The 18657-nt window shown below is 41.0% G+C and overlaps 1 protein-coding gene across 1 annotated transcript; it reads right to left on the bottom strand.

Moving 5' to 3' along the window:
- Positions 1–955: 955 nt before the first annotated feature.
- On the bottom strand, positions 956–6320 carry LOC135513104 (mucin-2-like). Its single transcript, XM_064935816.1, has 7 exons — positions 6164–6320; positions 4605–4802; positions 3851–4441; positions 3651–3695; positions 3235–3346; positions 2875–2982; positions 956–2785 (listed from the first exon to the last, which is right to left on the bottom strand). The coding sequence occupies exons 1-7, from the start codon at positions 6265–6267 to the stop codon at positions 2705–2707; spliced, it is 1239 nt and encodes a 412-aa protein (XP_064791888.1). The 5' UTR covers positions 6268–6320; the 3' UTR covers positions 956–2704.
- Between the last annotated feature and the right edge of the window lie 12337 nt (positions 6321–18657).

The raw sequence follows: 18657 nt of genomic DNA, 5'->3' as shown, positions 1-18657 counted from the left end.
GCAGCAGTCCGAGCCTTAGTCTGGGTGCAGTTTGTGACCACCGATATGCAGCAGTCCGAGCCTTAGTCTGGGTGCAGTTTGTGACCACCGATATGCAGCAGTCCGAGCCTTAGTCTGGGTGCAGTTTGTGACCACCGATATGCAGCAGTCCGAGCCTTAGTCTGGGTGCAGTTTGTGACCACCGATATCCGAGCCTTAGTCTGGGTGCAGTTTGTGCGATATGCAGCAGTCCAAGCCTTAGTCTGGGTGGAGTTTGTGACCACCGATATGCTGCAGTCCAAGCCTTAGTCTGGGTGGAGTTTGTGACCACCGATATGCTGCAGTCCGAGCCTTAGTCTGGGTGCAGTTTGTGACCACCGATATGCAGCAGTCCGAGCCTTAGTCTGGGTGCAGTTTGTGACCACCGATATGCTGCAGTCCGAGCCTTAGTCTGGGTGGAGTTTGTGACCACCGATATGCTGCAGTCCAAGCCTTAGTCTGGGTGGAGTTTGTGACCACCGATATGCTGCAGTCCGAGCCTTAGTCTGGGTGCAGTTTGTGACCACTGATATGCAGCAGTCCGAGCCTTAGTCTGGGTGGAGTTTGTGACCACCGATATGCTGCAGTCCAAGCCTTAGTCTGGGTGGAGTTTGTGTTTGCTAGGTTTTATACAGAAGCTGAACAAATTGCAAGGCTTGCAGGATTGTGCAGATTGCGTAAAATGTATGGTTTAAGATAAAATATCTTCTATTGCTGTCAAATGCATAATTATTGATTGTTTAATTATCCCCCATTTGCTTATGTAAGTGTTACAGAAACACAAATGTACGTGCACGCATGCACACGTACAAACACAGACACACACACACACACACACGTACAAACACAGACACACACGTACATAATGTTGTTTTGTAGACTTCAAGGATCCGTGACTAATATAATCCTCCAGGACACACGATAGGTTTGATTTCAATTTTCTTTATTATAATTATTCTATGTCAAGAATATACAAGGATATTAAATATACAGTACCAGTCAAAAGTTTGGACACATCTACTAATTCAAGAGTTTCTTTATTTTAACTGTTTTCTACATTGTAGAATAATAGTGAAGACATCAAAACTATGAAATAACACATATGGAATCATGTAGTAACCAAAGTGTTAAACAAAGAAAAAATAGATTTGAGATTCTAAGAAGTAGCCACCCTTTGCCTTGTTGACAGCTTTGCACACTCTTGGCATTCTCTCAACCAGCTTCATGACGTGGTCATCTGGAATGAATTTCAATTAACAGGTGTGCCTTGTTAAAAGTTCATTTGTGGAATTTCTTTCCTTCTTAATGCGTTTGAGCCAATCAGTTGTGTTGTGACAAGGTAGGGGTGGAATACAGAAGATAGCGCTTTTAGGTAAAATACCAAGTCCATATTATGGCAAGAACAGCTCAAATAAGCAAAGAGAAATGCCAGTCCATCATTTCTTTAAGACATAAAGGTCAGTCCATCTGGAAAATTGTGCAGTTGGAAAAACCATCAAGCGCTATGATGAAACTGGCTATCATGAGGACCGCTACAGGAAAGTAAGACCCAGAGTTACCTCTGCTGCAGAGGACAAGTTCATCAGAATTAGCAGCCCAAGAAATTGCAGCCCAAATAAATGCTTCACAGAGCTCAAGTAACAGACAACTCTCTACATCAACTGTTCAGAGGAGACTGTGTGAATCAGGCCTTCGTGGTCGAATTGCTGCAATGAAACCACTACTAAAGGACACCAATAATAAGAAGAGGCTTGCTTGGGACAAGAAACACGAGCAATTAACATTAGAAGGTGGAAATCTATCCAAATTTGAGATTTCTGGTTCCAACCGCCATGGAGCATGGAGTAGGAGGTGTGATGGTGTGGGGGTGCTTTGCTGGTGACACTGTCAGTGATTTATTTAGAATTCAAGGCAAACTTAACCAGCATGGCTATCACAGAATTCTGCAGCGATACGCCATCCCATCTGGTTTGTGCTTAGTGGGACAATCATTTGTTTTCAACAGGACAATGACCCAACACACCTCCAGGTTGTATAAGGGCTATTTTGCCAAGAAGGAGAGTGATGGAGTGCTGCATCAGACAACCTGGCCTCCACAATCACCCAATCTCAACCCAATTGAGATGGTTTGGGATGAGTTGGACCGCAGAGTGAAGGAAAAGTAGCCAATAAGTGCTCAGCAGATGTGGGAAATACTTCAACACTGTTGGAAAAGCATTCCAAGTGAAGCTGGTTGAGAGAATGCCAAGAGTGTGCAAAGCTGTCATCAAGGCAAATGGTGGCTACTTTAACACTTTTTTGCTTACTACATGATTCCATATGTGTTATTTCATAGTTTTGATGTCTTCACTATTATTCTACAATGTAGAAAATAGTAAAAATAAAGAAAAACCCATGAATGAGGAAGTGTGTCCAAACTTTTGACTGGTACTGTACGAAAACGTATATCAAAACTGATATTGAAAATGTCCATTAAAGTTGATACATTTGATAGATGCAGTAAACAGGGCATGGTTTTATACATTCAAAAGAAAGAAAAGAACAGCTGCAACAATCAACGTTCGACAACATTGCCTTTCATCAAACGATTCTGTGAGCAGCTTTAGCATGAAAATATACAAATCATGATGAGTGTGTTATTGCTAAATTACTAGATTACTGATGTTGTGGCTGATATCGATAAAGATCATCTGGGATTCAGGTTGTTATCCTGGAGAGACTCAATAATGCCATCTTGCAAGTTCAACATGTCGGTTTGATGGGTGTTCTGTGGACCAAAGAAACATCTTATTAGTGTGTGTGTGTGTGTGTGTGTGTGTGTGTGTGTGTGTGTGTGTGTGTGTGTGTGTAGCCAACCGTGTATTTCTCGGCATAGTAGCAGTGTCTCAGGTTCAGATGCATGATGAAGTTCCTGCTAATTTGGTGTGGATTACCATGAGGCAGAGAGACACACACTGGACACACCTAGAGGATGTCAGAGAGCAACAATCACTCAGAGCAACAAAGTTTGATCCCAATTGGCCAACAACTTCCTAGGAATAGAGACTATGGACGAGGAATCCCTGGAGGCAGTGACAAGTGTTACGAAGTGGATTATCTTGGTTAAATAAAATTGAAATAACATGAAATAAACTCATATTTGAGACCCAGTGATTGAGAGCAACTGACGACGCAACTGACAGCTTTATAGTAATTCATAACAAATATATCACTGACCACGGGCCTGTTGTCATAGTAATGCTTGCCATTGCAGTGAATCCACAGATCCCTCGCATCCAGGCAACTCTCCTGGCAGAACGGACAGACAAACGTCATCCTCACCACAGAACTGAGAGAGAGAGAGGGAGAACCGACAGACAGAGAGAGAAAAACAGAGAGAGTGAGAACAGACAGACAGAGAGAGAATGAGTGAGTGAGTGAGTGAGTGAGTGAGTGAGTACAGACAGGGAGGGAGGGAGGGAGGGAGGGAGGGAGGACAGACAGACAGACAGACAGACAGACAGACAGACAGACAGACAGACAGAAAAGACAGACAGAGAAAGATAGAGACAGAGTGAGCGTTGGAGAGAAAAATATAAAACGTAATACTGTAGACAAGGGTAAATATTCACTCTTAACCAACACAGTCTTACCTCACTAACTGGCCTTGCAAGCCCAGCAAGTTTTCATACAAGTCACTGAAAAGAAACATATGATCAGGTTACATTTCTCATGATGAGTCTGCAGTAGTCAACAATGAGCAGCAAATATGCAGTACAACAATCAAAATAACTCTAAACACCACACAAGCACACTTATGCAAACATACAAACCAATGGTGACTTTGACTTACCCATCATCTGTGAAGGAGAGGGCTGGAGGAGCAGCCAGTACTGGGGGAGCAGGGTGAGAGGTAGAGGTGGGTCTTTGCGCTGTGGAAGGTGTGCGCTGAGGGATGGCCAAAGGCTGTCGTCCTGGGGCGGAGAAAGCCCTGGTGCGGGGTGTGGGGGTGGGTTTAGATGTGATGGTAGGTGTCAGGGTGATGGCAGGTATGGTAGTTGTGGTTGTAGGTGCTGGTGTAGTTGTGGCACCTGTTGGAGTGACTGTGGGGGCAGGTGTTTGAGCCATAGTCATGTATAAACCATTGGTTGTGGCAGGACGAGTAATTGTAGGTGGGGTGGCAGATCGGATGGTAGGTGGGGTGGCAAGTTGGCTGGTAGGTGCAGTAGTGCCAGCTGTTGGGGTGAGTTTTGGGGCGGGTCTACAAGTCATAGACATATATAGGTCTATATCATTGGTTGGGGCAGGAGGAGTGATGGAGGAAGAGAGTGGTCTGGGGAGGTGTCTTGGAGTGGGAAGGGGAGGGGCTGTGGTGACAGCTGGGGTCTGATTGGCCAGGCTCCTTCCTTCTGTCTGAGTGCCCATTTGCAGCAGTCTGATATAGCTAAAAAAGATACATTAAGTGTTCAATTGGTCAACCTTAAGGTCATTATTGGGACTGTCAGTGTATGAATTGTAAACCTCTGAATTTAATGCTAAAATACGTCATGCACACTCTGTGTTTGGCTGTGTGTGTTTGGCTGTATCTGGACCAGTCAGTCATTCACCTCTGGACGTCACCTGCCACAGATCTTGTTGCTGGGGTGGAAAGCCCCGACAAGCCAGGTAGAGGTTGACCCAACCTGACGACCATGGTCCCCGTCTTGACTCTGACAGGCCTGATGTCATCAACCTGCGCCTCAGCTCTGCACACAGGGCAGTGGGGTAACCACATTAGAGAACGGGTCAGACATGGGCGGCAGAACCTGGAACACACACACACACAAAACATAAGATTGAGTTTTACAGTGCATCATTCATTGAAATGCATAAGCAACATGCACAGCTGTGGTTATTGTCCATTGATAAAGTGGCACATTCTTCAGTCATGAAGTAAACACTTACAGGAAGAACCAAACCTGTTCTGTGAGAAGCTGCTATTGACTAACACTGCAGCTATGTAATAAATCCAGACTACACTAGTCGTAAGAATGGAAGGGAATAGTTAAAGAACTCTCATCCTCATTCTAATAGGCTACTTCTGATTGCCATTAAGAACAGAGTTTAACATAGTTGTGAGAGTGGTAAATTGAGCCAAAGAGGTAAATTGAGCCACCCTTGTTTCTGGCAAAATGAAAGACAATATAGCTGGGATATAAGGTAACAACAGAGCCTGGCCTATGTAAAAAGTGACTGTGATTGTGTTAACTTGTGTTTGGGAAATAAAGATAGACATGGTTTTAAAATGGTAGTGGTAATGTTTCATTCAGTACAGAAATTTGTAGGCGGCTTAACTTATCCTGTCCCGCGGCTCAATTTACCCCATACCCGAGGTAAGTTGTGCCAAGAGACCAGAAGCTATGTTTTTAAAACTGTAATGTTTATATGAATTCTGATTATTACCAGGGATACACAACATCCTGAAATATATGTAGATATCTTTGGTAGAAAGAATACTATATTTCCCTTGACGGAGTAATACTGAATGTAAAAAAAAAAATATATAATTACCCCACTCTCCCTTATAAGTAAAGTATTTGCTAGAGACAGGTATTTTTTGTGACGCGACGGGAAATTCCCCTGTGTTACTTCCCAGCATATGTGGTGGAAGTAAATCTATTTATCACTTAGAGTATGAAGGCATTGGACAAATCATAGCATATAATCTTTGACAATCTGACATGCCTAAACTAAACTTTAGTCTCTTTTAGAAATATTCTGAGCTCATTTCAGTAGTTTATAATTTTTCGCAAGTGATATTGAAAAGCACTGTGAAGGAGAAACATAAATGTTGAGTTTGTACACAGAGGCTTTTCTTTGCACTGTGCTGATGGTCTTTATTCATAGAAATGGAGAGAACTAATAGAACATGTATTTGAGGGAGTTCCTTACTCTGAAATCATTTCATTAGAATGATTGACCTATTTGGACCTATTTGGGGTTAGAGATATAAACCAACCATCATCTCTGGGAGTTCACAGCTACAGATTAGCTTCTGTGTGAAATTGAATCTACTTTACATTCACTAAATTTGAACAGAAAGACCTGGCTACAAATTAAGTTACAGATTAGGCTTCACACTGCAGTATAACACCAGAGAATATGACAATAAAAAGAGGCGACTCACACATGAGAACAGACAGCAGGGTGATGTGGGTCCGTTGGGGTGCTCCTACAGATGGGACATTCATCCTCAGATGGGGTCTGTATGCCTGCTGCAGAGTGGGCCATACTTGGGCTGGGACTGTTTTCTTTGTCAGACAGTCCGAGACAGAATGCATGAGTGTTTCTGAGGGAAACTCCGTTCACACAGCTGACTGTGTTTTTTACGATCAGGCCAGACTTTTTGGACTGGATTTACTTCCTTTACTGAATGGACTCAATTCCGGGAGTGGGTGGTGTGTGTGTGCGTGTGTGTGTGTGTGTGTGTGTGTGTGTGTGTGTGTGTGTGTGTGTGTGTGTGTGTGTGTGTGTGTGTGTGTGTGTGTGTGTGTGTGTGTGTGTGTGTGTGTGTGTGTGTGTGTGTGTGTGTGTCACACTCACAACCAGGTTCTAGGATAGGGCATGGGATGGAAGGCAGGCCACACAGTAGTCCAAAAATGTAACATATTTTATTAAACAATGAGTATAAAAATGTTACACAAGCTGACAGAACACAATAGTTATCTTGCTGTCTGTCTCCAAGTCCACACAGCCAAACATAAATTGTCTTCAGGATACATACACCTAACACAATAACACATACAGTGCCTTCGGAAAGTATTCAGACCCCTTGACTTTTTCCACATTTTGTTACTTTACAGTATCATGATGTGGCCCTTTCTGGATATAGATTGTGGCTTCCCCCTCTCTCACTCTCTCCTACACCCAGGTTCTGTTATCTCAGGTCGTAAATTCCTGGTGGAGACTCTCTCGCCCTGGTCATGCAGAGAGAAAGACACAGAGAGAACAAAGGATTTCATGTGGCCGAACTCCTAAAATTTTCCCACAATGGGAAAATGAAATGAAATGTCCACTTGTGAGGAGGTGGGAATGGTCCATCGACACATAAGGGACGTTTATGATGAGTGTGTTTCATTTGGTGACCTCAGAGTGGAAAAGAAACACACATAACTATATATCTGAATGTGTACATTTATCAATTATGGGGTTTGCATCTAATTCTTGTATAAAATTAATGAGTAAAGATGAAACTATTTGTGAAATTATGTAAATGTCATGTTAAACCTTTAATGTGAGAGAATTGTATTCCCTTTAAAGTTTAACTAAGTCATTAGCCCACCCCAGTGAGCACAGACATGATCAGGCCTTTTCTACTGTTACGAATAAAACCCCCTCCTGAGGAAATCCTCTTCAGACCACGCATACCTCGGTGTAAACTGAGGTGGCACACATTTGAGTACCAAGACTAAGCAAACCCACAGCGTGAGCTGTGATTGCGAATAGTTATTGATTTCCTAACCATACCAGGTGGAGCATTGGCTACACGGAGGGAAATGGTTAAACTCTGAGATTATCGATCCCTACAGTATAAGGGGAAATCTTAGATACTAATTACTAGTCCACAGCTAGAAATTATGGAAACCTGGGATCCGAATACCGACAACTGACAAAACTTCTATTCTATGAGAACATTTGTGAATGGTACTCTGAAGTATCCATTCTAACCACAAAATACTTTGATCTTCAGGGAAACAGAAAGAGAGAGAGGAACTCGGATGGACTCTCCAGCAGACGGACCGGATTCCAACAGAAAAGATCACGACACCTGGGCGTAAATACAGTTGAAGTCAGAAGTTAACATACACTTAGGTTGGAGTCATTAAAACTAGTTTTCAACCACTCCACAAATTTCTTGTGAACAAACTATAGTTTTGGCAAGTCGGTTAGGACATATACAGTGGGGCAAAAAGTATTTAGTCAGCCACCAATTGTGCAAGTTCTCCCACTTAAAAAGATGAGAGAGGCCTGTAATTTTCATCATAGGTACACTTCAACTATGACAGACAAAATTAGAAAATAAATCCAGAAAATCACATTGTAGAATTTTGAATTAATTAATTAGCAAATTATGGTGGAAAATAAGTATTTGATCAATAACAAAAGTTTATCTCAATACTTTGTTATATACCCTTTGTTGGCAATGACAGAGGTCAAACGTTTTCTGCAAGTCTTCACACGGTTTTCCCACACTGTTGCTGGTATTTTGGCCCATTCCTCCATGCAGATCTCCTCTAGAGCAGTGATGATTTGGGGCTGTTGCTGGGCAACACGGACTTTCAACTCCCTCCAAAGATTTTCTATGGGGTTGAGATCTGGAGACTGGCTAGGCCACTCCAGGACCTTGAAATGCTTCTTACGAAGCCACTCCTTCATTGCCCGGGCGGTGTGTTTGGGATCATTGTCATGCTGAAAGACCCAGCCACGTTTCATCTTCAATGCCCTTGCTGATGGAAGGAGGTTTTCACTCAAAATCTCACGATACATGGCCCCATTCATTCTTTCCTTTACATGGATCAGTCGTCCTGGTCCCTTTGCAGAAAAACAGCCCCAAAGCATGATGTTTCCACCCCCATGCTTTACAGTAGGTATGGTGTTCTTTGGATGCAACTCAGCATTCTTTGTCCTCCAAACACGACGGGTTGAGTTTTTACCAAAAAGTTATATTTTGGTTTCATCTGACCATATGACATTCTCCTAATCTTCTTCTGGATTCTTCTGGATCATCCACTGCAGGATTTCAGTCCCTGGCGGCATAGTGTGTTACTGATGGTAGGGTTTGTTACTTTGGTCCCAGCTCTCTGCAGGTCATTCACTAGGTCCCCCTGTGTGGTTCTGGGATTTTTGCTCACCGTTCTTGTGATCATTTTGACCCCACGGGGTGAGATCTTGCGTGGAGCCCCAGATTGAGGGAGATTATCAGGGGTCTTATATGTCTTCCATTTCCTAATAATTGCTCCCACAGTTGGTTTCTTCAAATCAAGCTGCTTACCTATTGCAGATTCAGTCTTCCTAGCCTGGTGCAGGTCTACAATTTTGTTTCTGGTGTCCTTTGACAGCTCTTTGGTCTTGGCCATAGTGGAGTTTGGAGTGTGACAGTTTCAGGTTGTGGACAGGTGTCTTTTATACTGAAAACAAGTTCAAACAGGTGCCATGAATACAAGTAACGAGTGGAGGACAGAGGAGCCTCTTAAAGAAGAAGTTGCAGGTCTGTGAAAGCCAGAAATCTTGCTTGTTTGTAGGTGACCAAATACTTATTTTTCCACGATAATTTGCAAATAAATTCATTAAAAATCCTACAATGTGATTTTCTGGACTTTTTTCTTCTCATTTTGTCTGTCATAGTTGAAGTGTACCTGTGATGAAAATTGCAGGCCTCTCATCTTTTTAAGTGGGAACTTGTGAGAACTTGCACAATTGGTGGCTGACTAAATACTTTTTTGCCCCACTGTACTTTATGCACGACACAAGTAATTTTTCCAACAATTGTTTACAGACAGATTGTTTCACTCATAATTCACTGTATCACAATTCCAGTGGGTCAGAAGTTTACATACACTAAGTTGACTGTGCCTTTAAACAGCTTGGACAATTCCAGAAAATTATGTCATGGCTTTAGAAGCTTCTGATAAGCTAATTGACATAATTTGTGTCAATTGGAGGTGTACCTGTGGATGTATTTCAAGGCCTAACTTCAAACTCAGTGCCTCTTCGCTTGACATCATGGGAAAATCAAAAGAAATCAGCTAAGACCTCAGAAAAATAAATTGTACACCTCCACATGTCTGGTTCATCCTTGGGAGCAATTTCCAAAAGTCTGAAGGTACCACGTTCATCTGTACAAACAATAGTACTCAAGTATAAACACCATGGGACCACGCAGCCATCTTACCGCTCAGGAAGGAGACGCGTTCTGTCTCATAGAGATGAATGTACTTTGGTGCAAAAGGTGCAAATCAATCCCAGAACAACAGCAAAGGACATTGTGAAGATGCTGGAGGAAACGGGTACAAAAGTATCTATATCCACAGTAAAATGAGTCCTTTAAATCAAATCAAATCAAATTGTATTTGTCACATACACATGGTTAGCAGATGTTAATGTGAGTGTAGCGAAATGCTTGTGCTTCTAGTTCGACATAACCTGAATGGCCGCTCAGCAAGGAAGAAGCCACTGCTCCAAAACCGCAATAAAAAACCCAGACTATGGTTTGCAACTGCACATGGGGACAAAGATCATACTGTTTAAATTAATGTCCTCTGGTCTGATGAAACAAATATAAAATTGTTTGGCCATAACGACTATCGTTATGTTTGGAGGAAAAAAGGGGGAGGCTTGCAAGCCGTAGAGTACCTTCCAACCGTGAAGAATGGGGGTGGCAGCATCATGTTGTGGGGGTGCTTTGCTGCAGGAGGGACTGGTGCACTTCACAAAATAGATGGCACCGTGAGGGAGGGAAATTATGTGGATATATTGAAGCAACATCTCAAGACAACAGTCCGGAAGTTAAAGCTTGGTCTCAAATGGTTCTTCCAAATGAACAATGACCCCAAGCATACTTCCAAAGTTGTGCCAAAATGGCTTAAGGACAACAAAGTCAAGGTATTGGAGTGCCCATCACAAAGCCCTGACCTCAATCCTATTGAAAATCTGTCGGCAGAATGAAAATGCGTCTGCGAGCAAGGCCTACAAACCTGACTCAGTTACACCAGCTCTGTCAGGAGGAATGGGCCAAAATTCACCCAAATTATTGTGGGAAGCTTGTGGAAGGCTACCCGAAATGTTTGACCCAAGTTAAACAATTTAAAGGCAATGCTACCAAATACAAATGGAGTGTATGTAAACTTCTGACCCACTGGGAATGCGATGAAAGAAATAAAAGTTGAAATAAATCATTCTCTCTACTATTATTCTGACATTGCACATTTTTAAAATAAAGTGGTGATCCTAACTGACCTAAAACAAGGAATTGTTACTGGGATTAAATGTCAGGAATTGTGAAACACCGTAGCCAAATACATGTAAACTCAGTTTATGTAAACTTCCAACTTAAATTGTAATTACTTCTGTCTAAATAAAATCATTCAAAATACTTCACCAAGGAGTATGACAGAGCCACAGAGAATCATTCGCTTCTTAAAGTAAAAAATAGCTGTGGATTGTTTCAAATCACAAGTGAGTTTCCTATGCCTATTTGGGAAGCCTGCAATTTGGGTAGTGCGCTTGGCAATATGTCTTGCTGATTGAGTTGCGGCTATCTAAGAAAAGTATCTAAAATATGTGTGAAGATAAAATGTCTTGAGTATAATTTAAAATGTTGCATCAAGAGAAAGTGGAGGGGTGTGTGAGGATGATATGGTGTGTCTCTCTCTGGAATGCATGCATATGTAGGAAAGTGCCCATTTGGCAATGTTTGATTTTTGATTGTCTTAACTCACCACGTACACTACTAATAAGCATAACCTATCAGTAATTTTATCTTCGCCTCACACAAGTCAAAAAGTATTTTTTTATCCATTGCAAATTTATCCATTCCTCAGTAATTGAACAATTCTTCCAACACTCCCGGCCTCGATAATCAACAAGCCTCGTCTGAAAGAGCAAAATATCACGATTTGATGGTCCCATATATCCATTGGAAATTTCCTAAAAAAAACAGCTGTCTGTCCAGAGCTCACTTGCCCAGGGAACTCTGAGGTGCTGTAATAGGCTCGTTGATGCAATGTTGCAAGTTCGCTAGCGACAGCTTCTGGCTAGACCCAATGTTGAATTTCACTAGAAATAGCTCAAATCAAGACAGATATAAAGGGAGGCAGACAGGTGGAACAGAGAGATGAATGTGATTAAAAGAACCAGAATTATCATCAGGATATGTTCAACAGTTTTTATTTATCGGCTTTAGGCCTATGCATTTTACTTAGTCGATGATGGAAGTTAAAGGCCTGTGCTCTCAGTTCTTTAGCCGGTGTTGTGCCGAAAATCTCCCCCCTGCCAGAATTCTCCTCCCTTTCGCTTTGTTCATTGCTGCGACTTGCTTACTAGTTGAGATTTCTGCTCTGCACTCTGTTGTCAGTTTAGCCTACATTGCACCTGGGGTCACCCCTTGCGGCCTTGGCAAGATACCGCCCGTACCTAAATCCGCTACTGATTTTGTATTAGTCTATAAGTACATCTCTTTGCCAAAATTCGTCATCTATCCCATGTCTTATTCACCTAGGGGCGGCAGAGTAGCCTAGTGGTTAGAGCATTGGACCAGTAACCAGAAGGTTGCAAGTTTAAAACCCCCAAGCTGACAAGGTAAAAATCTGTCGTTCTGCCCCTGAACAGGCAGTTAACCCACTGTTCCTAGGCTGTCATTTAAAATAAGAATTTGTTCTTAACTGACTTGCCTGGTAAAATAAAATAGTATTTTTGAAAGTGTAAGGATAATAATTCAATGGATCCCAGTGTGTCCACATGGCAGAGGCTGGTGCGCTCGCCATAGTTACATTTTTATTTTTTAGATTTTTAGCATTTTACTTCCAATTTTTATGATTAACCACATGACAATGATTTTGAGAAACAAAAATGTTATTATTGAAATGAAACTGTTGCACACAACAAGCGGCAGACAGGATTTTCAAGAGTGTCTTCCCCAGATAGCTGCCCCAGAGTGTCTGCCTCAGATAACTACTTTCCCCTGAAGGATAGAAACGAGGTACAACATACAGCTTCTATTGATGACCTAAAATAATGCCTGACAAGACCAATGAAATCATAATCTTATCCTATTATAGTGTGGATACAGGAGTAGCCTATTTTACAATAATGTAACTGTATGTGCTAGTATTGTTTATCTAATTGATAAATTATATTGTAAATGTGGATGGGTACGATACTTCATTCAATGATTATGGTATTATGGGCGGCAGGTAGCCTAGCTGGATCAAATCCCTGAGCAGTTAACCCACTGTTCCCCGGTAGGCCGTTATTGTAAATAATAAATTGTTCTTAACTGACTTGCCTAGTTTTATAAAGATTAAATCAAATTTAAAAAATAATAATAATAATTTCTACAAGGTAGATTCAGGAGTAGTCTATAGTCTAAATTAACAATGTAATTGAATGTGCTCTAGAATAATTTATTAGTTAAATTGTAAATGGGGATTGGTATCCTACTTCATTCAGTGAATACTGAATGTCCTGCTATCTCTGGGAGCATCTTGATGAATGATTTTCATCTGTTGAACTATGGAAATGTAGAAAATTATTGTGGGGTGATCTCTTTTGTCTTCCTTTTGTCATTGCTGATGAAAATTGATGTCAATGATGAGAAGAATGTAGCTTAAAAATAAATATGTACGTTTAAGTTGATTTTAGTTTGAAATGTTGCAAAACGGATGTGGGCAGTAGTACTTAGCATTTGTATTTGTATGTTTCATGGATTTTATTTTGCCTCAAAAACTGGTCCAGTAATATTCAAGAACTGGGGAATCACAATCTGGTGTTTAATATCTTATTGGTTATGGTTTGCTTTCACAATAAATACCAAATAATGTTGACTTGTGTCATAAAACACTTGATTCTCCTAAGCAGCAAGAGAACTCTAGAAGCCAAAATTCCACGATAGTAAAAAACCTTGAAAAGGGGTTCCAACAGGGTTCTTTGGCTTTCACCAAAAGAGAACCCTTTTTTAGTTACAGGTATAACAATTTTTGGTTCCAGGTAGAACAATTTTGAATTCCATGTAGAACCCTCTGTGTAATGGAACCCTAAAGGATTCTACATAGTAACCGCAGGAGTGCTACCTGGAACCAAAAATACTTCTTCAATGGCTTTTCCTACGGGAACAGCAGAAGAATCCTTAAGTTCTAGATGGTTCAATCATTGGTTCATTGGTGGTGATGAGATAAGATCATCAGAAATACTATGTAATATCCCCACATTTAGCACACACCTGCAAGCAGGCAACGTAGCTTACTTCTATGCATGCTGAGACCGACAGTGTCATTGCACAGAATAGTACGCAGCATCATATAGATATGTGTGCAACAAAAGTGCAACATTCACCTTCTGCTACCATTTCTGTCAAGCCGTCTATGCATACAGTTTGAGCATATGCTCGATAAATCCAACTCCACACAGAACATGCTGTAACACTTCGAAAACACTGACATCGTTTTTGCATTTTATTACACCAGAATTACATTCATTTCTAATGAAACACTGAATTTGTTTGATTGGAAACGGAGCGTTTAATTGGAAATGAATGTAATTCTGATGTACCAAAATGCAATGATGCTGTCATACCTGCATTTTGGTTCATACATTTTCAATGGATTCCAATAGAACGCTGTGTTTGCCTTGCAGTATTGCATTGCAGAGGCAGTTAGCTTTGAACACACCAACAGTGTCATTGCACAAAATGTTACGCAGCATCATCTGGATATGTATTCAACAAAAGTTCAACATTCACCTACTGCTGGCATGTTCTATCCATTGGAAATGTATGAACCAAAATGTAGGTATGACAGCATCATTGCATTTTGGTACATCAGATTTACATTCATTTCCAATGAAATGCTGCGTTTGCCTTTCAGCATTGCGTTGCAGTGCGTTCAGTGTGGTGCATATGTTGGATTTATCAAACATATGTATCAAACTGTATGCGATAGACTGCTTGACAAAAATGGGATATGGCACCTGTTTTGAGCCCCACATTTTTTTTGAGGGGGGATTGCCAGTTTTGCATTTTATTTTGGCATTAATACCTGTCACATATCAGTTTGCAAACAATGTGAAAAAATATATATATCATTGAGTTAATAAAGCTGCATACAAACATCATCTCTTTTTTGTTTTATTGAGTAAGAGAGCTCCAAAATGCAGGTGTTTCAGCCTGGCTCAGTGCTTTCTGTGGTGGTGGGGCAAACCAGAAAAAAATAGAGTGTTGCGCCGTGATTGGCTCAGTGTTCTGTCACTCATGGGGACACTACGTCACCGTTAAGTCTAAGGATAGAGCTCGAAATTTCAAGCCCCTTGGGTGCTGCCATAGAGTTACATTAGAAGTTCCCATCCAAGAAGGCTCAAGGTCATTGGCCACAGATAAAATGACATCAAATTATGTTATATCTACAGTAGCTTTGATTGGACTGCCAACATCATACTTTCAAAATCTTAGCTAGCACTCATCTTCATGAATCACGTCGACAATCTACTGGCAAATCCTTTTTAATCCTTGTCAAATGAAGATAAATAATTATAGATAAATTATAGATAAATTATTATATTATAGATAAAACGTATCGGTGCTCATCGGCCATTGGACATAAACATTACACAACAAGTTGGAAATCGCAAATTCAACAATGAGTGGTTTGGAAGGAATCAGTGGCTAACTGCAAGCATTGCAGAGCAATCATTAGCCTGCTATTCAGAGGAGTGTCTGTGTGGTCCCAACACTAAGATTAAGGGTCTCTTTTCCTAGTTTAAAATTATAAACATTCAACATTGGCCATGCTGTCAATTAGTTATGATTTGTGCCATGCTCAAAACAACTGTTAACTTGGAACTGTTAAATCTGACTTCAGTGAGTTCAAGACAACTGGGAACTTGGGAAAAATGAGCTACGACTGAGAAAATATGTTTTGAACTTTCATCCATCTCTGAATTTTGAATCGGGAACTCTGGCCTCTTTCAAGACCTATGACTTGAAGAACACTGACATCATCATTATTCAACCTTTTTTTCCCAGAGTTCTCAGTTGCACTGAAAGCACTATAAATCCAGAGAATGCCAGATTTTGATGAAAAATAGTTTAGTGTTGTGGGTTTGCTGGTATGCATCCCAGAAGTTATTTTTCCCTCACCAAGATATACATGCTAAAATCACCACTGACCATAAGACATGGTGACAGTGATTGTGTTGGTTAAACAGGTAAATGTGTGGTAAACTGGGAACTCTGGGGGAAAAAGAAGGTCAAATCATGACATCAGTGAGTTTCAGGTAGGACATTTGGAGAAAGATGCCAGACTTTTTTCAAATTGGAATTCCGAGTTGGATGACTGTTGAAAACTATTTTTACCAGTCAGAATTCTTTTTTTTTTCAGAGTTCCCAGTTGTCGTGAACTTACTGAAGCCAGAAGTCAGAGACTGCAGAGTTCCGAGTTCCCAATTGTTTTGAAGGCGGCACTAGAGACCTAAGCTGTGTTCGAATACTCATTCTAACATTCTAATATAGTATCACTATTGGTCATAATATGGATATAGTTAATATGCCAAAAGTACGTAATACATTTGCCAAAATACAAAGTATACATGCAGTGGACACTATTTCCGTGGTTTTAGGGCCCATAATGCAATTCTTCAGAAAACAGCCGTGGCTTCATCCCTTTTCAGATTTGAAGAAAATGGCGGGAAACATGTTGCCGAAGTCCGATGAGAGTGTATACAAATGTATTACTTTAACTAATTTTGACAAATGTTAATAAAATGTTGAAAAATGTAATAAGTAATGCCTTTCCAATAAGTTACGTTGCACGTTATGTTGACTGACAATTTGTTAGCTAACGCTATCCATTACAGCAGTATGTTAGCTAGTTACCTACTGTAATGTTAGTTGGCTACTAATACATCAAACTTGCAAGGCAGTATATTAACTATCTGCTATCTAACTAACTACCCTATGTTTATAGACTTGATTATTTACATAATTCTTAGCTTATTGGTATAGTTGTGTGATTCAATGGCTATCTACTCCGATTTCAGAGCATTTTTGTGCAGAATAACTCATGAATTTACAAACGCTCAACACCGTTGAATATGGTCGGTGTCAGTAAACGTTGGCAAAAAATGCGAATTAAATTGTTGCCAACAGCACAGTTACAGTCACCGAACCAGCTCTGCTAGGGCGAGTAAAATAGTCAAAGTGAGGTGTTCTCTCACTTGTGTCTGGAAGTAGCTAGCCAACATTAGTCAGTTAGCTTGGGTGCTTGACTGCCGTTGAACGCTCGGATCAACCCTACTCCAGTGTGTGCTCTGAATGCTCCGAGAGCAAAAAGCTCTGAATTTACAAACGGACAATTTGACAATGTTTTGGATTTATTCATGCCCAGAGCACGCTCCGGCACTCCAGATGGAATTTACGAACACACCCCAAATCGTAAAATGTTTATCTAGTCATTTGTTGCATAGCAACAGCATCAACTTCCGGCAGACAGGTGAAGCTCTAGTACGCTCAACTGAAACGATACCGTTAGTTTATAGTATACTAAAATAAACTCATAGTATATAGTGTCGTGACGTGACTTTCATTAATGTGATGACTGATATTTAATGAACAATTACCTACTATGTTTAATAATTACCTACTATTCTGTTTGCCTCAGGGGCAGAGGCATGAGTTGGTCTGGGTGGACACATGCCCAACCACTGGGGAGCCGGTCCCTGCCAGGCCCACCCAATCAGAAAACATATACATTATTAGTACAAAAATATTCCTCAGACCTCCAAAATGGTGTCCTGGTGTGGTTTAAGCATTGTTGTGGACTTAGAACATCACATTTTTATGATTTTGAGAGTGAAAATCTGAAAAATATACTGGAAAACTAATTTAAAAAATAAAGGAAATCATAGGACTTTTCAAACTGGGTGCCTTTCTTTCGCTGGGCAGGTCATTTTTGGGATATCTTTGGCAAAATTAGAGTATACCCACTTCTCCAGGTACCTCTACACCACTGTATAGGGTCGATAGAAAGAAAACAAAAACTGAAGAGATGAAATCAGAACATCATTGAAAAGAATAATATAATAATAATAATTTTATGAATCCTTAGCCCTTCTCTGAAGCCTATAGGGAGGAGGTCAGAGATGCCAGGAAAACAATCTCTCTCTCAATGTGTGCAAGACAATGGAGCTGATCGTGGACTATAGGAAAAGGAGAGCCAAACAGGCCCTCATTATCATCGACAGGACTGAAGTGGAGCGAGTCGAGAGTTTCAAGTTACTTGGTGTCACACATCACCAACAAACTATCACGGTCCAAACACACCAAGACATTTGTAAAGAGGGCACGACAACACATTTTCCCCTCAGGAGACTGAAAAGATTTGGCATGGGTCCCCAGATCCTCAAAAGGTTCTACAGCTGCACCATCGAGATCATCCTGACTGGTTGCATAACCGCCTGGCATGGTAACTGCTCAGCATCTGACCGGAAGCCGCTACAAAGGGTATTGCGTACGGCCCAGTACATCACTAGGGCCAAGCTTCCTGAAATCCAGGGCCTATATACTAGGCGGTGTCAGAGAAAGGCCCAGAAAATTGTCAAAGACTCCAGTCACCCAAGTCATAGACTGTTCTCTCTATTACCTCACGGCAAGAAGTACCGGAGCGCCAAGTCTAGGACCAAAAGACTCCTTAACAGCATCTACCCCCAAGCCATAAAACTGCTGAAAAACTAAACTAATCAAATGGCTTTTACACTGCTGCAACTCGCTGTTTATTATCTATGCCTAGTCACTTTACAAATTACCTCAATTAAGATTAGGTCTCTTCCTAGGTTCTAGCCTTTTTTGGGGGGTTTTCCTAGCCACCGTGCTTCTACACCTGCATTGCTTGCGGTTTGGGGTTTTAGGCTGGGTTT

Source organism: Oncorhynchus masou, chromosome 24 (genome assembly GCF_036934945.1).
Source record: "Oncorhynchus masou masou isolate Uvic2021 chromosome 24, UVic_Omas_1.1, whole genome shotgun sequence".
Classification (NCBI taxonomy): Eukaryota; Metazoa; Chordata; class Actinopteri; order Salmoniformes; family Salmonidae; genus Oncorhynchus; species Oncorhynchus masou.
This window is presented reverse-complemented; position numbering and strand designations above follow the sequence as displayed.